Source organism: Gracilinanus agilis, chromosome 2 (genome assembly GCF_016433145.1).
Source record: "Gracilinanus agilis isolate LMUSP501 chromosome 2, AgileGrace, whole genome shotgun sequence".
Taxonomy (NCBI): Eukaryota; Metazoa; Chordata; class Mammalia; order Didelphimorphia; family Didelphidae; genus Gracilinanus; species Gracilinanus agilis.
This window is the reverse complement of record NC_058131.1, coordinates 49,523,146-49,547,938: the sequence shown is the minus strand read 5'-3', so window position 1 is coordinate 49,547,938 and position 24,793 is coordinate 49,523,146. Positions and strand designations below refer to the sequence as shown.

Below are 24,793 nucleotides of genomic sequence, written 5' to 3'. Positions count from 1 at the left end.
GAAATTTCAGAAGAATCTGAAAGTCTTTCCATGTCTGCCCCCTCCTCCCACCTCCTCATTCTCTCATTATCAACTCACACCACTCAGCTAGTCCAACCCCTTCGTTTTGCAGAAAATTGAGGCCCAGAATTGAAGTTACTTGTCCAAAGTCACAGGGAATAAGTGTAATAAGAGCTTTTATCAAGACACTTGTCAAACCCTTGTCCTTCCACTCTAAATCCAATGCTCTTTCCCCAAGTTATTGTCCTGTTCTCATGGAATGTGTAAAACGAATCATCTCCATACCCTAATAAAGTCAGACCATAACTATACTGAAAGAAGAGAAATACTTGGCTAAAGTTTGGAATTCCTATAATCTACATTTTTTTTTTATAAAAAAGGGAAGGCAGAACAGGGGGTACTAGGAAGAAAAGATAAGGAGTCCTTGGCAGGAGGTCTCACTCACTGTTTGGCACTTCTGGGAAGTACTTGCCTACTGGGCAGGTGATCTACAGTCCCAATCTGCCACTGAACTCACTCCACCTTCCTGGGCTTCAGTTTCTGAAAACTGGGGTTGTTAGATGGTTCCTACAGTCTCCTCCATCAGGCTGCCTCAAGCTTCTCCATAGGTAAGATGGAACTAAATGTTCCTTTCCTTTGGAACATTCTCATTCTGCTCTTCCATGATTCTCCTGCACCCTCAAGATAGGAACAAATTGAGAACAGCCTCCAGCACAAGGGAGTACTCCCAGAAGGGCTAAGACGAGAACAGCCCAGAAGGGGAAGAGTTGGAGAGGTTGCGATGATCTGGATCTGTGAAGATGAGAGATCACAAATCTCCTGTTCCTATTTAATCCTTCAGCCTGTTAAAGGGAATCAAAGGGAGGAATTGGACAACTAGGCTGTAGCTCAACCCTTTTTCCTTCCCATGCACCCTACATCTTGCCTCCTCAGCCATACACCTCTACCCAGGGTCCTTCTCAAGTCAACAAGCTGAATATTCAGGGATAAGAATATTTACTTAAAATGACATTGTAGGAAATTAATTGTACTGATTTTTTTAAGGCAAATTAGCCTGTTCCTTTGATGAACCTAAAAACACACAATATATCCTCAGGGGCTGGGTTCTTGTCTCATCAAGTTGTTCAGTGACAGCAAACTCAGAAGACATCTGATTGTATGGGTCTGAAATAGGATAGAATTCAATCACACTTTTGACACTGCCCTTTTAGCCATTATAATTCTCTCTGTGATACTTTATGTTTCATTCCTGAGGGCTGCAGGGTCCATGGAAGGTGCTCCCAAATTGCTCACTCCAAAAAGTGAGCAATACTGAGTAGATTACTGAGCTCTTGATTGTCTTCATCCAAGACCAAAGTTCAACGGTGGGAAAAACAGGCAGTCCACCTCAGGAAGCAAACCTGAAATGTCTGGTTTCCAATAAATGACATATGCTCCCATCCAACAGAGAAGGATCTTGAGCCTCTCTCACTCAAGGCTCTGCAAGCTTTAAAAGAAATATTTAAAGGGGCCTTTTTATTTACACTGAACCCAGATGCTTCCAAGGCCACAAGGATCAAAGGTAAAAGGTCAAAAGTAAAAATATTCAAACACATCTATACACAACTCATAAAAAAATATATACAATTCCCTTACTATGCAGCACAGACAATTTGGGACCTATCTATGGTGAATCTTGATGAAGACTGCACTGGAGGGGAAAAGCTGCCTATGTATAGGCATCAGGTGATATCTCCAGGTACCAACCTTACTGAGTGTGTATGTGTGTGTGTGTGTGTGTGTGTGTGTGTGTGTGTGTGTGTGTTGGGGTTTTTTTGCGTGGGAAGGAGGGAATGCTAAAAGGAGTTATCACAAACTGCCTGCTCCCTCCACAATGACAAGAAAAACCAAACAAAAAAACCCCTGAAGCTTCAAGAAAATGGAGTAAGTTTCAAGCATATGGAAAACTACTCTGGGATCATATTTTTTCTACAGGCCTACAAAGAGCTATTTGGGGGAGAACAATAAATCAAGTGCCCCAATGGTTCAGTTGTCTCTAAAATCTCATCACAGCTGGGAACTAATGTCCAAGTCTACTGTGTCCTAAGTTGTGTCACTTCATCAGCAAATAGGGCTTGGAGGAACTGCCAGTGTGGGGACCAAGAATCATTATTTGCAATGAAAGGAAAAAGAAATAAACTGGCACAAATAAGAGGAAGGCATTATGAAACTCCCACAGATAAATGACAATATTCTCCTGAGGCACCCAGGCTGAGGGAATATTGACATTCCCTCAGCTCATGAGATTTCCTAGGTTTTCTTGAGGAGGAATGGGGCCATGCAAACACATTATTATTAGCTACTGATCCTAGGGCAGAGATTCTAATTATGAATCAATCTAATAACTCAATTTTTGGCAGAGTTGAAATGTAAACCATAACACTTCTCTCTAGGAAAATGAAAGGAGATTAAAAAACAATTAAACACCCCAGAATCTTCAGGGACTACATAAGAACTCCTGAGGCAAGTGTCACTCAGGAATTAGTAAGGCTTATATATAAGGTGTTCCAAATGTCCTAGTGCCATCTTAAGCCTTAATAGCTTAAAGATTCTGGATTCCAATTGGGGCAGGAACCTGGCAAAATGGACTGAACTAAGCTCAACAGCTTAAAACAACACTGAGATTTCTGGGATACCTTGTCTATTAGGGATTACCCACCATTCACCTGTTTCCTCCAACCTGCTCCCCACTCCAAGAATAGACCACTTTCTAAAAGCACAGAAATCAGCTGCTCTCCCTCAAATGCTGACCCAGCTGTTCACTGAAGGACTCCATTTCATGAAGCAGATGAACAAGTAACTGAGAAAACTCAAGCCCCTTGGCAAGTCTGGTGTGGGCTAGGCAGTCTACACCTTTAACACTAGGAGAATTCCTTCCTTAAAGGCCACTCGCTGAGAGGGGGAATGTGATCTGCACACAGCCAGACTCACAAAAATGGCCAACCTATATCACCAAAGGTGACAGAGAATCACTGAGGCTCACACAACCACCACTCAGTCACAAGACTCAGGGAACCCCCTTGATGTGCATGTATAAAGTCACTGCCCAAGAAGGTGGGATCTTAGATCTCAAACAGACTCCTCTACAGAGTCCCTTTGCTATTTAACCAGACATCTGCAAAAGGAAATCTGCTGGCTGCACTTAGCCTTGGAAAAAGGTACCTCACCTCTAACCCTAAAAGGGCTGGTTCAATATTATATGGAAATAGGACCCAGACATGCAATATACTGGAAATGAAGCAATTACCTAAGAGCCTAACCACCTAAAATCCCTAAGATAACCAAGTAGTGTTGCATTAAAATCAAGTCAATATTCTTTTAAATGTACAGAAAAGAAGCAGATTCCTTTGGAGATGTCAGAATCCAGGCAGCACTGCCTGACCTCCACCAAGAGCACAGCCGATAACACAAAAGCTGAAGTGATGCAGTGGCTTCTTCTTCCCTGTCAACACTTGGGGGGGGGGGGGTCCAGAGGCATAGAGACAAGGTACAAACGGATGATATGAGTTCGCGCCCCACACATGGATCCACACCCAGAGGAAAGGGGAAATTCCAATGCCATCGGAGATTGGTAGGGCAAAGGGTAACAGTGGAACAGTTGTTGGCTGCTTGTCTTTGCAGAGGCTGTGGAAGGGTAGGGGGAATGGAGGACACAGCTTCCCTCCCACTCCTTTCCAGTGCGTGATCAGTGCAGGGAAAGCAGTCCATCAGGCTGAGGTATAGTTTAATTCCGCAAGGCCGCCAACCTGGGGAAAAAGGAGGTTCCTCTTTATATAAAGACCCATCAAACAGAAATATGTTTGCAACCAACACCTTAATTTCACAGATCCTAAGCTCATTTTAGGAAATAATGACCAGGCAACTGGATTGGAAAGAGGTAAGCAGATAAACTAGGAGCAGGAATCTGGCAAAGTGGGTTTATCTAATGACTGGAAATATAATGACTGGAAATACAATGAATGGCTTATACTTTGGCCTGTCCCCCTGAATTCTGCTCCTGTTTGATATATGCAGGTGAAGGCAGAAAGAAAAGGCAAAGTAGAGAAAAGGATGGAGTCGAGAACCAAGTTCTCTAAGGGTAAATGTTCAGCTATCATTTAGTTCTGTAAATTCAAGATCACGGGGCTCAAAGATACTATAAAATAGCATGGGTACGATATCCTCATAGGTTAAGAAGTCTACTTCCCCTCGTTCTGGAAGCTTTATCTAATTACTCTAGCATTCTCCCATCTAGGCTACTTACAACGAGTAATATCAAAGGATCTTAATAACACCAAAGGATAATAGAAGCTTGTATTTTTCCTGCTGTACTGCACAGGGGGGAGGTGGATGGAGAACTACATCTTATCCCTTTCATATATGCCTGAGTTGTTTAACACAGAGTCAATGATCTGCCTCTGCAAATACTTTCCATTTCTATTCTGTAGCTAATGGTCCTTCACCAAGATAGTTAAACAAGCCATGATCTTGTGGAAGTCTTCTGATACCTGAGCACTAAGACATTCCAAGTGGTCTTCTAATTTATCCATAGCCAGGGAATTGAACCCAAGGCACATTCTCCAAAGAGAGCACAACTCCAGTATCTTGCTGCCCAAATGAATAATTAAATGATACCACAAAAAATTTCCTGAATCTACAAGAAGTTGGGACAGGGATAAGGAAGGGAAAGAGATCGAGAAAATTGGGGAAACATACCTTCGAGATAGTTGGTCTTCCTGGCTCCTCACAGAGCTCTCTCCGACAGCAGATGCCCCTTCAGGAAGTTGACTAAGCTGGTCCATGACCTCCAGGCCATTTTCCTCAGCAATCTGCACAATAAGGCTATCCACCTGTTCCTGAGGTGTGGTCAGTGTGGTAGCTGAGCTCATCGAGTCCTCCATTACCTAAAGAATGGGGAAAATCAAATGGTGTCTCAAGCAAAATTTAACAAAGGACAAATAGGCAGAGCTCTCCAAGTAAGGTATCATTTATTAACAGGGCACCAATCATGTTAGTAAATGGGTCTGATAGTCTGTCTCCATTTGTGTCAAAAGATCTGGAGAGAGGGCTCGTTGGACTTTTTAACCCAATGTGTGTCTTCCTTCTGACTGGCCTAACTAGAAAACCTTTTGGACTTCACCTAGCAAACATAAGGCAATCTTGATTAAAGGACATTTTAATGAGGAGGGTCAATAGTTCTCAACTCCTCCCTATTCTTCAAGATTGGCAAAGATGCCAAATCCCATCTGCAGCTAGGGAAAGTGTGGCCTGGCTTTCAGATTTCAGATCATACCTCTAACACTTAAGGGATGCTTGCTGCCCCAAGAGACCCAGCTGCCTCCAACAATCTTGGCCAGAAAAACATAGGCCATTTCCATCAGGATTTTACTGGCTTGATCTTCCCTCCTTTGTAAACCAGGTCACCCCCCAATTTTGGTCAGAAGAGGAAAGAATACAAGAATCCTCCTCTAGGAAAGGGCCAGCTCCATCTGGCTTCTATATTTGGGGCAAACAAAAGCAAGGAAGGGGTCTCATCCCTGCCCAAGCAGATGCGTTGCACCTTCCCCATTTCTCTGAAGGCAATCTGAGGAAATAGATGGATTCACAGAAAGATGTTGGATATTAAATAATATGACAAAATATTAATTTTCCTCACTAGCAAAAACAGAAAGGATTCTATTACACTGAGGGCATAGAATCTGGACCTTAAAAGCCATCCAATTCAAACTCATTTCTACCACTCAACTGTCAATAGTTAACTGCCAGTAGCAGAAATAGACCTCCTGCTCTCTCGAGATCCAGAGGCAAAAGGGCCCCAACTACCATTGTTCCTTCCTTATCTTTCCCGTCATCTCCTTGGTAACAGAATCTTCAGCTCTGGCTCACTGACCCCTGTCAGTTCTGCTCTACTTAGAAATCCTGCTCTCTTGCCTCTTAAAGAGGCAGAGGGAGAGATTAAGAAAATCCCTTTAACAATACACATAGCATGACCCTCTGCAGAATGTGAGCTCCGCAGAAGAAAGTGAGCCCAAAAGAGTAATAGGCACAACAAAAGTCACAAAGTGCCAATAGATGTTAGCCATTGCACACACCAAGGGCCACTGTATCCATTCAGTTTTGTTTGGTGGTTTTTCTTTGTTACAAAGAATGGTAGTCCATGGTAGTCACACTTAGGGAGGAAAGGGAGATACACCATGATAGGGTCCTAGCAGAAAATCACTGTATTACATTAATAAAAATTTTTTTTGGGAGTAAGCTCCTTAAGGGCATGTCTTTTGTTTTTGCCTCTGTAATCTAGGGCCTCCTGCTTAACTAAACGCTTGCTAAATCACTGTAGTTTGCTGTTTTCACAATGCTCACCCCTATCCACTCTCCACAGGGCTGCCTCCATCAACAACCACCCACAGACACACATTTGAATGCAGCAAAAGTTACCTACCGAAGTATGAACATCCAGATTCTGAACCTGCTGCTCAAACTTGTCCATTACAGCAGACACCTTCTGCAAGTCCATGGTATTGAGAGCTTTGTCCAGGGCCTTAGTCACCTGAGCCATGTTCTTAGTCACCTAAGATAGGGAGTGGGGGAGATGAGGATGTGAGAGAAAGGAAAAGATTAAAACTATGAAATGGAGGGGGCAGCTGGGTAGCTCAGTGGATGGAGAGCCAGGCCTAGAGATGGGAGGTCCTAGGTTCAAATCCAGCCTCAGACACTTCCCAGGTGTGTGACCCTGGGCAAGTCACTTGACCCCCATTGCCCATCCTTACCACTCTTCTACTTTGGAACCAATACACAGTATTGACTCCAAGACAGAAGGTAAGGGTTAAAAAAATAAAAAAAACACACCATGAAATGGGGAAAAAACTGATTTTCTAAACTTGCTAGTGTAGCATTCACTGAATCAAAGGGAAGAACTGAGTCCTTCCTATCTCCATAGGGATCTAACACAGTTAAAAGAGATTTGGAGCTGATATGAACCCTTGCACCTAGAGGAGCACGAACATTCCTGTATCCAGAAGATCTCCAGCCTTAATAATTAGGCCTGGAGGACTTCCGGGTTAAGATGGCGGCAGAGTAAAAAGCAACTGCTTGACCTCTCCTAACCCACACATATAGGACTCCTCGAGGGGACATAAAAACAAATCCAGACGAAGGAAGGGACCCCACAACAGAGTGCAGCATTGAAGGCACATGGGATCAGGCATTTCCATGCTATGAGGGGGTGACCCACAACAGAGTGCAGCATTGAAGGCACATGGGATCAGGCATTTCCATGCTATAAGGGGGTGAAATAGCTCTACTAAAATGCGAGCTGAGCAACCCCCTCCCCCACACACACCACCTACAGGGCCAAAGCCAGCGCACAAGAGTTAGAGCAAGTTTGGAGCATCCATTAAGTCCTTGACGGCTACTTGGGACCACCAGGGCCTGTTCCTGAGAGCAGCAAGACTTAAGACCCCAAGAGGCTAAAGAACGCGCGGACTTTGAACACAGACCCTGGGCGCAGGTGCAATCGCAGCTGCAGACACAGATCCCGAGCGCAGACTCAGACCTTGAGAGGGGACCCAGTGCAGAGGAGTGCATGACTATGGAAGCAGCACCCTGAGACTGTTAAAGGAGCTTCAGGCACAGGAACAAGCAAGGGGACCACCAGGAGGCTTGACCCTGAGAACAACTAGACCTGAGACCTCAGGAGCCTAAAGAGCGCAGATAGACCCTAGGCATGAGGATAAAGCTGAGAAGGCACTGAGCTAACAATGGCAAGCCAGAGACAAGAACCCCAGAAGAGAAAGATCAAGAAGAAATCCTTAACACTTGGCAACTTTTACACAGAAAAGATCCAGACAACAGAGCAAACAGCAGAGGAGAACAAACAAGCAATCATATCCAAACCTTCCCCAAAAAATGAAAACTGGTCACAAGCTATTGAAGAGTTCAAATGTGAGATTATGAGAAAGATGGTAGAGAACTGGCAAGAAAATAACAGTTTAAAAAGCAGAATTTCACAATTAGAAAGTGAGGCTCAGAAATCAAATGAATTGATAAGTAAATTGAAGACCAGAAATGACCAGCTGGAAGCCTTGAAGAACCAAATAGACCAGATTCAAAAGGAAAACCAAAAGATTATAGCCAAAAACCAGTCTCTAACGGCTAGAATTGGGCAATTAGAAAAAGATGCCCCCAAATCAAAAGAATTGATAAGCAAATTGGAGACCAAAATCAAACAGCTGGAAAACAGGATAGACCAAATCGAAAAGGGAAATCAAAAGAATATAGCAGAAAACCAGTCTCTAAAGACAAGATTTGGGCAAGTAGAAGCCAATGATCTCTCAAGACAACAAGAACAAATAAAGCAAAGTCAAAAGACTGATAAAATAGAAGGAAACATGAAATATCTCACTGAGAAATTGACAGATCAAGAAAACAGGTCTAGAAGAGATAATATGAGAATCATTGGTCTTCCTGAAAAAGCAGAAATTAATAGAAATTTGGACTCCATACTAAAGGAAATTATTCAGCAAAATTGTCCTGAAGTTCAACAACAAGAGGGCAATATAGACATTGAAAGGATCCGTAGATCGCCCTCTACACTAAACCTTGAAAAGACAACCCCCAGGAATATAATAGCCAAATTCAAGAGCTACCAAGTAAAAGAAAAATATTTTACAAGAAGCCAGAAAGAGACAATTCAGATATCAAGGAGCACCAATCAGGATCACACAGGATCTGGCAGCCTCCACACTACAAAACTACAAGGCTTGGAATATGATATTCAGAAAGGCAAGAGAACTGGGTCTACAACCAAGGATCACCTACCCATCAAAACTGACTATATATACTTACAGGAGGTCCCAGGTTCAAACCCGGCCTCAGCCACTTCCCAGCTATGTGACCCTGGGCAAGTCACTTGACCCCCATTGCCCACCCTTACCACTCTTCCACCTATGAGACAATACACCAAAGTACAAGGGTTTAAAAAAAAAACAAACCTGACTATATACTTCCAGGGGAAAAGTTTGGGCATTCAGAAAGATAGAAGATTTCCAAGTATTTGCACAGAAAATACCAGGACTAAATAGAAACTTCGATATCCAACCACAAAAACCAAGAGAAACATGAAAAGGTAAATAAGAAACAAAGGGGAAAGAAAGAAAAACTCTTAATTTTAAATTTGCTTCTTTAAAGGCCTTCAATAAGATCTAATTATTTGTATTCCTATATGGAGAAATGTTATGTGTAATTCTCTGTAGTGAACTCTATTCACTATTATAGTATCCACTATTATAGTAATTAGAAGAATTATTCACAGGGAGAGGTTGGAGTACTAAATGGTCTAAGATGATAAGGGAGTGGGTGGGAAAGAGGAGGACACCAAGAGAAACTTGAATGAATAAGAAAAATAGGATAGTCTATTACACACAAAGAGGGCATGGGAAGGGGAGGGGATAGGTACTATTATAAGAAGGAGAGGAAGAGAGCATTAAAAGGTAATATTTAAACCTTATTCTCAGTGGAATTAACCCTGAGAGGGAAGAGTAGCTATATCCATTGAGATATAGAACTCTATCTAACCCTACTGAGAAAGTCAGAAGGGATAAACCAAGGGGAGCAGAGGAGTGGGGAGGTCAAAAAAGGGAGGGGAAGAGAAGGGAGGGAATTCATTAGACCTTAAAAATAAAAAGAGGGGGAATAACAAGGGAGGGGACAACAAGGGTTACTGGTTTAAAACAAATCACTGGTTTAAAAGGAAATAGCCTAAGAAGAAGGGGTAGAACTAAGAGAGGATACCAAAATGTTGGGGAATACACAACTGATAATTATAATTGAATGTGAATGGGATGACTGATTATACTAAATTAAAAAGCTTTTGTACAAACAAAAACAATGCAACCAAAATCAGAAGGGAAATGACAAATTGGGAAAAAATCTTTATAACAAAAAACTCTATGACAGGGGTCTAATTACTCAAATATACAAGGAGTTAAATCAATTGTATAAAAAATCAAGCCATTCCCCAATCAATAAATGGGCAAGGGACATGAATAGGCAATTTTCAGATAAAGAAATCAAAAGTATCAATAAGCACATAAGAAAGTGCTTTAAATCTCTAATAAAATTAGAGAAATGCAAATCAAAACAACTCTGAGGTATCACCTCACATCTAGCAGATTGGCTAAAATGATAGTAGGGGAGAGTAATGAATGTTGGAGGGGATGGGCCAAATTGGGACATTAATGCATTGCTGGTGGAGTTGTGAACTGATCCAACCATTCTGGCTGGCAATTTGGAACTATGCCCAAAGGGCTATAAAAGAATGCCTGCCCTTTGATCCAGCCATACCATTGTTGGGTTTGTACCCAAAGAGATCATAGATAAACAGACTTGTACAAAAATATTTATAGCCGCATTTTTTGTGGTGGCAAAAAACTGGAAAATGAGGGGATGCCCTTCAATTGGGGAATGGCTGAACAAATTGTGGTATATGCTGGTGATGGAATATTATTGTGCTGAAAGGAATGATAAACTGGAGGAATTCCATGTGAACTGGAAAGACCTCCAGGAATTGATGCAGAGTGAAAGGTGCAGAGCCAAAAGAACATTGTACATAGAGAGGGATACACTGTGGTAAAATCAAATGTAATGGACTTCTGTACTAGCAGCAATGCAATTACCCAGGAGAATCTGGAGGGATTTATGGAAAATAACACTACCCACATTCAGAGGAAGAACTACAGGAGTGGAAACACAAAAGAAAAACATCTGCTTGAACACATGGGTTGAGGCGGACATGATTGGGGATGTAGACCCCAAACTACCACACCTATGCAACTATCAACAATTTGGAAATAAGTCTTGATCAATGACACGTGTTAAAACTATTGGGGGGGGGGGGGTGAAGGGGAAAGTAAGAACATGAATCATGTAACCATGATAACTTTTCTAAAAAATAAAAATTATTAATTAAAAAAATAATTAGGCCTGGAGGCATTAAAGACATGTCAGGACTTCAATAAAGCTACACATCCCATGTAATTTTTATAGCCCACATGCTAGCATTTAACACAATGCCTTGTATAGAGTAGTTGCTAAAGAAATTTTATATATGAACAAATTAATGCAAAGAGGTCTAGAGTAAACAAATGGTTTGATAATAGCTAATGTTACATTAATAGAAGCCCAGCATCCAGAAAATGGCAGTCATTTACCCCCTTCATGGTCACGGCAGTCTGGACCTTGGAGGCTACTGCATCCACACGGGAAGACATTCGAAGCCAGTTCAAGCCCTCGTTCTTTTTACGGATTGCATTCTCGGCATAGACCCGAGCACACTCCACATTTTTCTGCTGAAGAGCCTGCAGTGACAAACAGAAATGTTAACTAAAAGCAACTGGATGGATTTGTATTTTACAAAATGTTCTTCTAACTTCCTTCAATCTCAATCTTTTTCTTCCCAAATGTTATTTTCAAAAGATAGAATCCTCCCCTTTCATAGATCCATGCTATAAACTAAACAAATCTTCTAGTTAAGTTTTTAAAAATTCCGGATCTCTAAAGATTTCACCATGTAAATTTCTTTGGATACATTCCTTCCTATTAATTCTGCATTTCTCAGTCCCTGGGCCTCCTCCCCATGTTAACCTAAAGCCATCCAATACTATAAGACGGTAAATAAACTGAGTGCCCCGACAAATAACTCACATTTATATAGTCTTTTGAGGTTTGCCCAAACTCACATAAATCATAAATCCTAACCAAAAAGAGGGAGAGGCAGGAAGACATTGAAGAGAAAGAAAAGGGGGGGGGGTGGAGGGGGGGAGTGCTCATCAAAATTTTTAGCACAATGCTTGACATTTAGAAAGTGCTTAATGAATTTAATAAATAGATGGGCAGACAGATAGACAGACAAGAAGATAAGCAGGCAAGGAGATAAGATTATTGTCCTCTATATGTTCAGGATGAGCTTTACCATATGAGACCAGACAGTTGTTTGTTTTTGAACTTAGAGTCACTGAATTCAGTAGGACTAATAGTCACCTACCTTCTTGACTTTGGCTTGCTCAGTTTTAGAGTCCTTCTCAGCCTTCTTGGCCAACTTCTCCAACTGTTTTGCTGTGAACTAAAAAGAAATAAAAATATACTTAGCAGTAACTAAGTCAGGTTCTAAGTCTCCCTTCACTCCAGATAAATGCATCCAAAGAACTAGTACTCATTAGTTGTGACCCTAAGGTACTCTGTATTGTTAGCTGCCTCTGGGGATGGACCTTGCTACCTAACATTTCTCAGTTGCCACCATGTGATAGATACTATATAAGAAGAGACAAGATGCCTATAGGTTGTGATTCTTCTTTCTATCTTGATGTTAGACAGGTTACCAGGAGCCTTACTTCTACATTTTCTCTTTTAAACCATTAGTCACAACCCCTTCTCCAAGCTACGTCACCAGAGAGGTCTGAGGTCTGACTTCCTGTTCTTATCTTGGAAGAATATGCAATGACAGGGGCAGAGAGGTAGCTCAATGGATAGAGAGCCAGACTTGAAGACAGAAGGTCCTGATTTCCAATTCAGCCTCAGATAATTTCCAGCTGGGTGACCCTGGGCAAGTAAGTCACTTAACCCCCATTACCTAATCCTTACTGCTCTTCTGCCTTGGAACCAATACACAGTATAGAGTCTAAGAACAAAGGTAAGGGTTTTAAAACACATGCAAAGACAGAATCTCTCAGAACATAAAAGTAAATAAAGAACTTCTATTGTTTGGAAAATCAGAATAATCTACAGTTTTCTTCAATGTATTCTATCCATAAACTCTCAAACTTAACTCTCAATTGCAAAAGGAAAAAGTTATAAGAAGCAATTCACATTAAAATTTTCTAAAACTATAAAGGGGTTTTCTATTTTCAAAACAGAATAAATGAAGGCCACATTCTATCCAAGAGCTCTTCATCTTGGTGTAGGATGGAACCACGTTGTGAAGTTTTAAAATGCCAGTGTTATAGTTGTTCTATGATCCTAGAGGTAATAGAGTCATTGGAATGTATTAAGTAGGGAAAGGAGTGGCATGATCAAATCTGTGCCTTAGGAAAATCATTTGGACAGCTATATGTAGAAGAGATCTGAATAGCAAAAGACAAGAAGCAGGAAGACCAATTAGGATGCTACTGTAATAGTCAAGAAAAGAGGAATAAAGGCCTAAACCCTTAAGGGGGTAGCTGTCTGAGTGAAGAGAAAGACATTGATGAAATATGGCAACTGAATGCATCTAGGGGATAAATGAATATGAGGAATCAAGGATGGCACTGGGGCTGCAAACCTCGATGACAAGTCAAAAAAATGAAGTTCAGAAGGGGGGGGGGTTGTTTAGGAGAAAAAACAGAATTCAGTTTTAGGTGCGCTGAGTTTATGAAACAATCTAGTTCAAAATATCCAAAAGGCAATTAGTGATGTACAACAAACAGCTGGGGGGGGCGGATAGATGCTGAGGAGAGGGTTGGACATGGAGATCTGGAAGTCATTTGTAAAGAGATAACAAAATGGGGGCAGCTGGGTAGCTCAGTGGATTGAGAGCCAGGTCTAGAGATGGGAGGTCCTAGGATCAAATCTGGCCTCAGGCACGTCCCAGCTGTGTGACCCTGGGCAAGTCACTTGACCCCCATTGCCTAGCCCTTACCACTCTTCTACCTTGGAGCCAATACATGGTATTGACTCCAAGACGGAAGGTAAGGGTTTAAAAATAAATGAGGTCACAAAATGAGAGTGTATAGAGAAAGCCCAAAACAGGATTTAGGAATATACCCAGTTAGGAGCACATGATATAAACAACGATTCAGCAAAAAAGACTAGGAAGGGTTAGCCAAGCAGGAAAAAGAATGAGAGAAAATGTCATGAAAAAATGAGTACTGTGGATCCAAAAGGAGATAAAAAATGAGTACTGTGGATCCAAAAGGAGATAAAAAATGAGTACTGTGGATCCAAAAGGAGATAGGGTAACATACTGCAAAAAGGTCAGAAAGAATGATGATTAAGAAAGACATTTAGATCCGGCCATTAAGAAATCACTGGTAGCTTTGGAGAAAAGAGTTGAGTGATGAAGTCAAAATCCAGACTGCAGAATTCAGAAGAGAGAAATGAAATGCTTGAAAAGAGTAGTTTTTTTCCAAGGCATTTGACTGAGAGATATAGGACAAGACCTTTCAAGAATGAGAAGGCTTGGAGGCAGTTGGGTGGCTCAGTGGATTGAGAATCAGGCCCAGATATGGGAGGCCCTGGGTTCAAATCTGGCCTCAGACACTTCCTAGCTGTATGACCCGGGCAAGTCACTTAACCCCCATTGCCTAGTCCTCACAATTCTTCTGCCTTAGAATCAATACCTAGTATTGATTCTAAGACAGAAGGTAAGGGTTTAATTTAAAAAAAAAAAAAAAAAAGAATGTGAGGGCCTAATGATGGTTTTTAAAGGATGAAAGAGAATTAAGCATCTTTGTAGACAGTAAGAAATAATCTGTTAGAAAAGGAAAAAATGAAAAGTAGAAAGAGTGAGAATAGTCATGGGGACTATCTGCTTGAGAAGACTGAAAGAGGCATGTAGATCAAAGCTGTAGAGGAGCTGACTCTGACAAGAACCACCTCTTCATCAGACACTGAAATGAAGGAGAAACTTATCGAGGAACTTATCAAGGAATTATTTAATGGGAAGAACAGTGCTTTTAGCAAATGGTCTCCATTTTTTCAATGAAGAATGAAGTGAGAAATGAGCTAGGTAGCCAGGAGGAAGTCAAGTAATGCTACATGCCACCATCTAAGGCCAAAAGAAATTCTAACCAATTTTTAAAAATGTTCCAAAATCCTTGCTCATAGAAACTCAAAATTTAACAATCTCCACTCACTAGCAAACAAAACAAGCAACCCAAGATACCACTTTAATCTATTTCCTATGGTTCTGTTGTCAGAGGAGGCAAAGATCAGCTTAGTCATTACCTTCAATTTGAGAGCTCTTCAAATACTAGAAGACTGTGAGGGTAAAGCTAAGATGGCAGAGTACAGGCCAGGTCCCAGCTGAACTCTGCCAACATTCTCCTCCATACAACTTTAAAATAACACCTCAAGTCAAATTTTGAAGTGGCAGAGCCCCCCCCCCCAAAAAAAAATGTAAGAGGAAGACATTTTTCCTTCCTAAGACAACTTAGGCAGTCTACAGGAGAGATCTGTAACACTAGGGGTGGGTGCAGACCTGGAGCACAGCAGGAGCACCAACAACACTTTAAAGTAGCAACTTCTCTCCCCAAAGATGGTAAGAGAATGGGATAACTGGTCAGAAAGAGATTATAAAGGTCCCTTTGCTGGCACAGGTGCAACTGACACCTAACTGACAATTCTATTGCCAATAATCAGTTCTGAGTCGTTATTCTATGGCAGAGAGGAGAAATAGTACTTGTGGCTACAGTGAGCCTGGGGCCCATTCTGGGTGAACACAGACCAAGAGAACAGTGACCATAACTCTTCCAGGATAACACCATCTTGGAGGAAAAACTGGCCAAAAAATGAGTATGAAAAATTATGAAAGTATGAAAATTATGAAAAAAATAATAGGGGCAGTTAGGTAGCATAGTGGATAGAGTGCAAGGTCTAGAGTCTGAAAGACCTGGGCTCAAATCTCACCTCCAACACTTCCTAGCTATGTGATAGCTGGATAAATCACTTAACACCAAATGCCTATCCCTCCTCACTCTTCTACAGAGGGGCGGGGGGGGGGGGGGGGGGAAGAAAAGGAGAGAGAGGAAGAGAAAGAGAAAGGCACAAAAATATTTATAACCGCTCCTATTGTGATTGCAAAGAAATGGAAATTCAGGGGATGCTCAGCAATTGGGAAATGGCATATGATTGTGATAAAGTACTATTATGGTATAATAACAACAAGGGGATGTTTCAGAAAAAAATGATAAGACCTACCAAAACTGATGCAAAATGAACTGGGAAATCACTGTGCACATTAACAGCAATGTTGTAATGATCAACTGTGACACTTGGCTATTCTGATTAATAACACTAATCTAATACAAATACAAATGTTTCATGATTTAAAAAATTACTATCTACCTCCAGAGAGAACTGATGAACTCTAAGGGTAAATAGAAGTATAAAGTTCTTTCTTCACTTTATTTATTTATTCATTCATTTATTTTCATAATATGGAAACATTTTGAATGATTTTACATGTATAATTGATATCATATCATTTGCCTTTTCTGGACTGGGAGGTGTGGGTGGGAGGGAGAGAATCTAGATAAAAAATTGAAAAGAAAAGAATTTGTGGAAGCTAAGAAGCACAGTGATAAGGGTATCAAGGCCTGGAGTCAGGATTTGAGTTCTAATTTGGCCTCAAACACTTCTTAGCTGTGAGATACCAGGCAAATCACTTAACCCTGTCTAACCCTTGTATCTTAGAATTATTACTAGAACAGAGGGAAAGGGTCTTAAAAAATTAATAAATAATTGTGGCTAGTAAAAGCAATAAATGTAAACTAAGGTATGTTTTCCAAGCATAATCAGTTTATTAACAGTGACTGTTAATAACTGCTAACAAACGTTAGACTGGTCACCTCAGTAAGGCCGCCAGTGACCTCAATGAGAAAGGCAGGAAAGGGAAATTCTCTTTATTGGCATTCAGAAAAGGAGAGGGTATGGGCAGCTAAGAAACATTACAATTAGCTATACTGGGGGGTTGGCTTAATCATACCCGTCTCTGACAATTAAGGAATGCCAATTGTTTTATGGGACTTACCTGCCTCTTACAATCTTGGGTAGGAGACCAGAATCACTCAGTTTGCTCTCTACCCCTAATTGTACAAAGAGAGGCAAGATCAGAAGATTTATCCTTTGGGAAGGAATGGAACCACAACAAGCAGATATCCCAGAAGCTAAATGCATGCGTGATAATATTTCTCGTCAACTATGCCTTTAAACTAGCTAGGAGGGGCAACAGGTTTCATGAGTTTAACTCCAGAACTGAGAAATGTGACTTGATAAAATGGGGAATAGGATCAACTACAGAACAGAATCAATATAGTAGAAATTAGAAGTAATATCAATTATTCTCTTTTCACATAATTTTAAAAAAAATAAGAATGAAGTGAGATCTTTGGATACAGTGGGGAAAAATTAAAATGGTATTCAAAACTATCTTGATTGCCAATTACCAATATCACAGGTTTAGCCACCTCTGTAAATAATCTATGCTAGTCTTATTAAATAAGAATGTGAATTTCCTTGTTTTCAATTACTTCCCCAATTAACAGTATAGAAGTTGATCAAAATTAATCACTGTAAATTGTTCTTTATGGAAGATAAGTGTTTTAAAAAAAAAAAACACCTTAACTTTCCATCTTAAAATCAATATTGTGTACTGGTTCCAAGGCAAAAGATCAATAAGAAATAGGCAAGGGGCTTAAGTGACCTGCCTAGGGGGTCACATAGCTAGGAAGTATATGAAGACAAATTTGAACCCAGAACCCCCTATTCTCTAGGCCTGGCTTTCAATCCACTGAACCACCTAGCTGCCCCCTAAGTACTTCTTAAAATAGCCAACACCTGCCAGGGTTTTACATTAATACTTTCTGATACCTTAACAGGGGCTGTCAACATACAAAAATGATGATCGAAGAACTTCTATGCAGATCCTTCTCTGTGGCACTGCCCCTTCCTAGAACTTGAACTATTTGCAAAGGATAAGAGCAAGTGGGCAGGGACTTAAGATAACATCAAGTTCCAGACACTGCCAAGCTGATGGTTAAAAAAATAAAAGATCTGAGGCTCACAAAAATCAATAAACTCCACCTTCAGAATACATACACAACCCACAATTTCCATCCATTATCACCAAAGACAAATTTAATGGTGCTATCCATGGCTGGTTGCTTAGCAACAAACCACCCTTCCACACACTGCCTTCAGAAGGCAACTTGCCCTTTTGCAACATTCTCCCTCCAACTATTTCATTCCCCCTGCAACACTTTGTTTTCTGTTTTTTTATCATGCTCTTGGTCCTCTGTTGATAAAACTATAGGGAGCAGCTGGATAGCTCAGTGGATTGAGAGCCAGACCTAGAGACAAGAGGTCCAAGGTTCAAATATGGCCTCAGACACTTCCCAGCTGTGTGGTCCTGGGCAAGTCACTTGACCCCCATTGCCTATCCTTACCACTCTTCTGCCTTGGAGCTGATACACAGTATTGACTCCAAGATGGAAGGTAAGGGTTTAAAAAAAACAACTATATTTGATGTTCATTTTAAACAGATTTCACCAGTGAAAATGTTGGATGATAAGAAAGGAGAAACAAAGTAAGACTTGTTTAGGATTCCAGTGCTACATAAGAGTATTTCCTCTCTAATCTCACCTTGTAACAAAGCAAGCCATTAGCTCTTCATAGATTAGAAGAAGAAAGTTCCTTAGAAATTATCTCATACAACTCCTTCATTTAAGAAATGGGGAAAGTGAAGATCAAAAAAGTAAAATATTTCCCCTAAAGTAATACCAACTTAGTGGCAGAGCTGAGAACAGAGCTCAGGCCTCAAGGTTTTAAGTCCCAGGCTCTTCCCACTCCCTACATTGCTTCAATTTAAAGGGTACTGTATAATTTTCATAAAATCCAAAATTTAAAAACTTTTTGAGAGAAATTTCAGGAAAAGAAGCTCTCTAACTCCTTGAATCAAGAAAGCGAACTGTTTGAAGAAAGTGACAAAGAAACCTACACTGCATCAGAAGATCCAGAATGAACTTTGGGATATAATTGATTGAACTGAAGAGGGTTTAACACATTTATTCTGAATGTAAATTCTTATGCCAAAGGGGATAGCCCTCTATTTGGCTTTTTGTCAATGCGCCTACAAACATTGGTTTTGTACTCTCTCTTCTATTTCCCTCTTATCTCCAACTATTGTAGTTTCCTCTTAGAAAGTGCAATATTGTATGCATCTTTAACTAGAAGATCTTTAAAGGTATAAGGCTAGTTATGTTAAATGATTCATTGGGGAGACTAGCCTCCCAAAGAATCACAGGGGGGATATTGTGAAGCTAGGATTAACTCTCCCCTTGTCTTTTTTTTTTTAGCTAATCAAATCAAGAACATTAAGTATGAGAGTTCACCAGTCACTTACTCTAGCAAGTGACAACTCTTAAGGCCACTGCCCCCCTCCCCCGGGCAGTGCTAGGCAAATTGAAAGACTGTCATTGGCTTCTGTGAAGGAGTGACAGGAAGTGACATGGGAAAAAGGGATATAAAAAAAGACCAACATGGTCTAGCATTCATTCCCTTCCTGGCTTTTGGAGATCCCTGCCTTGGCTTGGAGGAGACTTTTTCCCTGGATCCTATGTGGGCTTGCTGGGTAAGTGGCTGAGATTCCTGCCTTGGCTCTGGAGAAGGCTGCATTGGTAGAACTCTGGCTGAAGACAACACCGGGACTTCTGGCTGAGGATTACCAGGAAATCCACATGGGGAAAAGGGACCAAGGGACATGAGGAAGCTCCTACATGAACCTCACTTCACCTGAGAAGGCTGGTAGGCTTGTTAAAATCTGTCTCTTTAGCTAAATTTTTCCAATTTCACTGTTTATACCTCTTTGTAAATAAAGCTGCTAAAAGTCACTTTGATTTAAACTATAATATTTTAAATTTGGCAACCACAATAGTACTTTATAACTATCATATTTAGCATAAAATCTAAATTTAAACTCTTACAGTACTCTTAGAGTACAAAGACCACTCTCTGTGTGACCCTTTTTGAAGGTCCTATTTTTGGATGCTAAATATTTTAAAAGGATCCATTATCAACCTCAAGGCTTCTAGTGTTTATGCTTTTAGACTATAGTTTCCAACACTAAAAAAACTTCTGAATTAGTATCTCAAAATCTTGTTTCAAGGCCCATGGCCTCGCTGCAAAAGTATCCCAGGGGGCCAGAAACATAATCTTACACTAGTTTCTATATCACAGTGCCTAGTGCATACTAAGCATTTAACACGATGTCTTATCTTGCCTTGCTTATTTTATTTAAGTGTGTGAATAACTATAAAATCTGGACCAACTATATATCCTTCATCCATTCTGAAGGTGACGAGCAACTGATCACACAAAATAACATTAACCCTGAACAATCTTTATTTTTTTAACTCTTAGAATCAATACCAAGTATCAGTTCTAAGGCAGAAGAGTGCTAAGAGTGAGATTAAGTGATTCACCCAGGATCACACAGGAAGTATCTAAGGCCAGATCTGAATCCAGAACATCATTCTCTAGGCCTGGCTCTATATCCAATGAGCCATCTAGCTGCCCCTTAACCCTGAATAATCTTGAAGTAATCTCAGAATTTTAATTAATCTGGGGGCAGCCAAACTAACTTAATAGCTGCTTGAATCCAGGACTAATTGGCAGCAAATACTTGGATAAGAGAACACAGAAAGAGGAGAGATCTGTCCTGCTATTGTTCCCTTTTTTTCCTTGTATCTGCTCCCTAATCCAAAAATCACATTGTATTTCTGAGAGTATTTGGCTGATTAGGTATGCAAATGTAGTGATAGCTCCAGTAAGTTTTAGCTCAAAAGAACAAAGGTAATATAAGATGGAGATGATCTCTAGGTGGCCTGATAGGTATATAATCAGGGAGCGACTTAAAGTAAATATAAGTAGTTTAGCTAAGAAAGCCAAACTTCCAGGGGAAAGAAAGCCTCAGCTGTCATAAAATCTCTCTTTGAAATGTGATATTAATGGATTTGAGGCTGCCTTTTAGAAGCTGAGAGCCAAACGAAAGGCTAAGTATGGCATTCAAGTTGTGTTTCTTAAAGATAAGATGCTCAATCTTTTCTGGGTGAGTGAAGCTGATCTGCTTTTTGCTCAGCTCCAAACAAGAAAAGGAATAAAGCCATCAAGCCAACAAAGAAAGAATCCCTTCCTTCAGTCTTGTCAGCAGCATAACAGTTTGATTTTGCCAGAGCATCACACAAACTTATCTGTGTTACAAGTAGGTGACACTTGCATTATGAAGCATCACTTACTAATAATTACTAGGACAAAGTTAAGAGGGCAAAGTCCTTTTAGTACATACCTTCAACTGGAACAGAGTATCTGTAAAGAGAAAACATATGATTTAAAGATTTTAGAAGTGATTTAATTGAAATATCACAAACAGATTTTAGAAGAGATTAAATCAAAATATTACAAACAGGTTTCTATCTCCAATGGATGCTTACTGGTGCTAACAGAGCTAAAACAAGATTAGTCAATCAATAAATATGCTAAAAAGAATTCCAAAGTTATAACTAGAAGAAACTTTACAGAAATCATTTAGTTCATTAAATGACCTCCCCCCTTAGAGATGAAAAACCCAGAGGTGTGAAATTACTGATCACAGGTCACAAAGGTATTAAGCACCACATCAGGTGTTCTGTCTTATGGGGCATTCTGAAGAACTACATTATCAGGATTTTCCTACTCTTCTACAGTTAGTTAACAGAAAATGCTGAGTATATCTCGAGGGCTTTGGATTTTCCTTTCAAACTTTTTCCAGTCAAAGGAAGTTGAAAGGAAAAGCAGAGTGATAATGTTTATGGTATCAGAAAGTTCCAATTCTATAGAGAGCTGAAAGAGAATGCTTTGAAAGTATTATAGGGTTTTGTTGTTGTTTTTTCCCCCTAGCTATTCTGCTCCAAGCATATTTCACCACTTCTGCAAAGAGATGCATAAGTAACTTGAAAAGACATTCAGACAGGAAATATTAACTACAGGGTTTTTCCTGTTTAGCATATCAGGAAAAAACTTTAGAAAGTATAAATAATTTATCAATGGAACTCAAATTTCCCAAACAGTGCTGGCAGAAGTGCTTCTGCTATCTATAAAATAATTGTTGCCCTAGGCCTTCAACTGCCACAGATATATATAAACTGGTCTAATCAACACTACACCCAGACTACAACAGTAATAACAAAAGAGATCCATAACACTAGAGAAAATTCTGTTGGAGGAGAAAGACATTTCACCTCAGAGGGAATTACTACTGTTGAGTAAAACTGGGTTTGGTCATGATAATACTGTGAACTATAAATGTAAATACTATGAAACTGTAAATCATGACCCTACCCTCAAGAGATAATGCACCTTCCTTTCCCTTCTTTTGGGAAGCAGGTGGGGGAAACACAGGTTTTACAGATGTTTAACACTTACAAACACTGTAAGACTCAATTGGTGGGGGCAGCTGGGTAGCTCAGTGGATTGAGAGCCAAGCCTAGAGATGGGAGGTCCTAGGTTCAAACCTGGCCTCAGACACATCCTAGCTGTGTGAACCTGGGCAAGTCACTTAACTCCCATTGCCTAGCCCTTACCATTCCTCTGCCTTAGGACCAAAACACAGTATTGATTCTAAGACAGAAGGTAAAGGTTTTTTAAAAAAAATTATACTGCTTTCTTTCCTCATGCTTTTTTATTCTTTGCTAAAGAAGTGGCTCTAGAGATAGAAGGCTCTATACAGAAATTAAAATGAGTTTAAAATGTTATTAATATGAGGGGCACCTAGGTGGCTCAGTGGATAGGGCTACGCCTAGAGAGAGGAGGTCCTCTTCCAATACGACTTCAGATACTTCTTAGCCTAGCCCTTACTGCTCTTCTGGCTTGAAACCAGCACACAGTATTGATTCCAAGATGAAAGATAAGCATTTTTGTTGGGTTTTTAAAATTAACATAAATTTTAAAAGCTAAAACAAAACTGAGTCAACATGAGGCATTATTAACAGGCATTGCTATGTGACTCTCTAGTATCTTTCTAAGACATTTAGGAATCTAGACAGCAATGGAGTCTTTTTCTGGGAGTGACAAAAAAAAAAAAAAAAAAGTTCTCGTATTCCAGCCTCTGAGCATTTTGGCAAAAATAGCTTTCTATCTTTTTTAAAGGAAGGCTTCCATTACCAAAAAAGTTATTAGGGATGTTGTAAAAAGGATTCCTGTTCAGTCATGAGTTGAAATAGGTAACTGCTGAAATCCCTTCCAACTCTGATATTCTGTGATTCCTTAACACTAGCTAATTTTTCATGCTCACTTTTTATGTATAACACCCATCTGCTATGTTTACGTCTTTAGAAAGGGACACTAGGTAGCACAGTGTATATAGATTGCTGAAGTCATAAAGTTCATTTTCTTGAGTTCAAATCTGGCCTCAAAGAACTTAACTATGTGACCCTGGAAGTCATTTAACCGTTTGCCTCAGTTTTCTCATCTGCAAAATAAGCTAGAAAAAGAAATGGCCAACCATTCCAGTATATCTACTAAGAAAACTAAGTGGAGTCAGTCAGGGGAAACTGAATGACAATAAAATGTCTTTAAATGACACTAAACTATAAACTTCATGAAGCAGGAACTGTATTATATGAACTATATCTTTCCCCTATAACAGTGACGGTGAACCTATGACACAAAGAGCCTTCTCTATGGGTAGGTCCCTAGTCCCCTGCCAGAGTTCATTACTAGAAAGCCAGAGGGACACGAGAGAGATTTTCCCCTCCCCCTCTCCATGGGCCTGAGAACATTCCTCACTTCACTCAATCCTCTGCTCAGCAGCCCAATGGGAGGGTTTTTTCCTTCCCCTGTCTGGGATAAGGAGGAGGGCAAGACATGGCACTCAGTCCCTAAAAGGTTTGCCATCACTGCCCTATAATAAAAGCCTGGTGGGTCTATTTATTAAAGATGTTGTATGGGTTCAAATCTGGCCTTAGACACTTCCTAGCTATGTGACCCTGGGCAAGTAGCTTAACCTTTAATGTCTAACCCTATTCTGTCTTAGAACTAATACATAGTATTGACTATAAAGTGGAAGGTAAGGGTTTTAATAGAAAAATAACAAGAGTTAGCTGCTCAGGTAGAGACCCAACTAGACCCTACACCGCAGGCATCTAATAAATTTCTGCTGCATATAATTCTATAACTTCCCCAAAAGTCCACCCTACAAATCCCCTACACTGGGGATTTGCACAGATGGAGATAAGATGAAAGGGATCTCATGTCCCTAACTAGGGAACACTATTTCAAGGGGTGGGAAAATGCCTCATTAGTGGAGCTGTAGAATTACAAACATCCCCATGATTCATCTAGTTTAGAGCAAGGTTCTCTAACATCCCCGACCTCTGATCCCATAGTTTCCCCAAGACGACAATTGGGGAAAGGGGTAGAAACAACACTAAGGGCGACTCACTGCCTACAGTCAACCAATTGGCACTGATTAGGTGCCTACTGGGTACGGGACGCTGGGCGGAAGCTTCAGACCCTGCCCTCAAGAAGCTTACAATCGAAGTGGTGAGAACCCAGACAAGTCAGCTGAACTGGGCGAAGACGGCGCAAAAAGAGCTCCGCCACTCCCCTTCCCTTCTCATCACTGGCCCTCCCCCGTGGAGGGGAACCTTGGAAATCTGACGGGAAGACCTGGCCCAGAGCTAGGTCCGAGAGGACATGGAGGCTGCTTCCCCGCCCACCAACGTCAAACTTCATTAGCAGCGGGCCCGGGCTAAAGGCGGCCTCTTACCGTCCATGGCGAACGGGCCGGAGCGCCGGCGCCTCAGAAACCGCAGGGCTGAGGCCGAAGGGGGTAGAAGAATGGATAAGGGGTTGTCAGCGTCCAATGTCGGGGACCTCGGCCGACCCGCGGCACCCCAGACTCTACTTCCGGGAATGTCCTTCCTGTTGCCCCTCCTCTCTTCTCGCGAGAGGAAGGCGCAGGACTTGCCTGGCCCAACCTCTTCGCTTCGGC

The 24,793-nt window shown here is 40.8% G+C and overlaps 1 protein-coding gene across 1 annotated transcript; it reads right to left on the bottom strand.

Annotated features, from left to right (window-relative positions):
- Positions 1 to 1,807: 1,807 nt before the first annotated feature.
- Positions 1,808 to 24,648, bottom strand: CHMP1A (charged multivesicular body protein 1A). The gene is made up of 7 exons (XM_044660522.1): positions 24,569 to 24,648; positions 21,110 to 21,129; positions 12,059 to 12,136; positions 11,226 to 11,372; positions 6,458 to 6,586; positions 4,735 to 4,922; positions 1,808 to 3,785 (listed from the first exon to the last, which is right to left on the bottom strand). The coding sequence occupies exons 1-7, from the start codon at positions 24,573 to 24,575 to the stop codon at positions 3,764 to 3,766; spliced, it is 591 nt and encodes a 196-aa protein (XP_044516457.1). The 5' UTR covers positions 24,576 to 24,648; the 3' UTR covers positions 1,808 to 3,763.
- Positions 24,649 to 24,793: the final 145 nt, after the last annotated feature.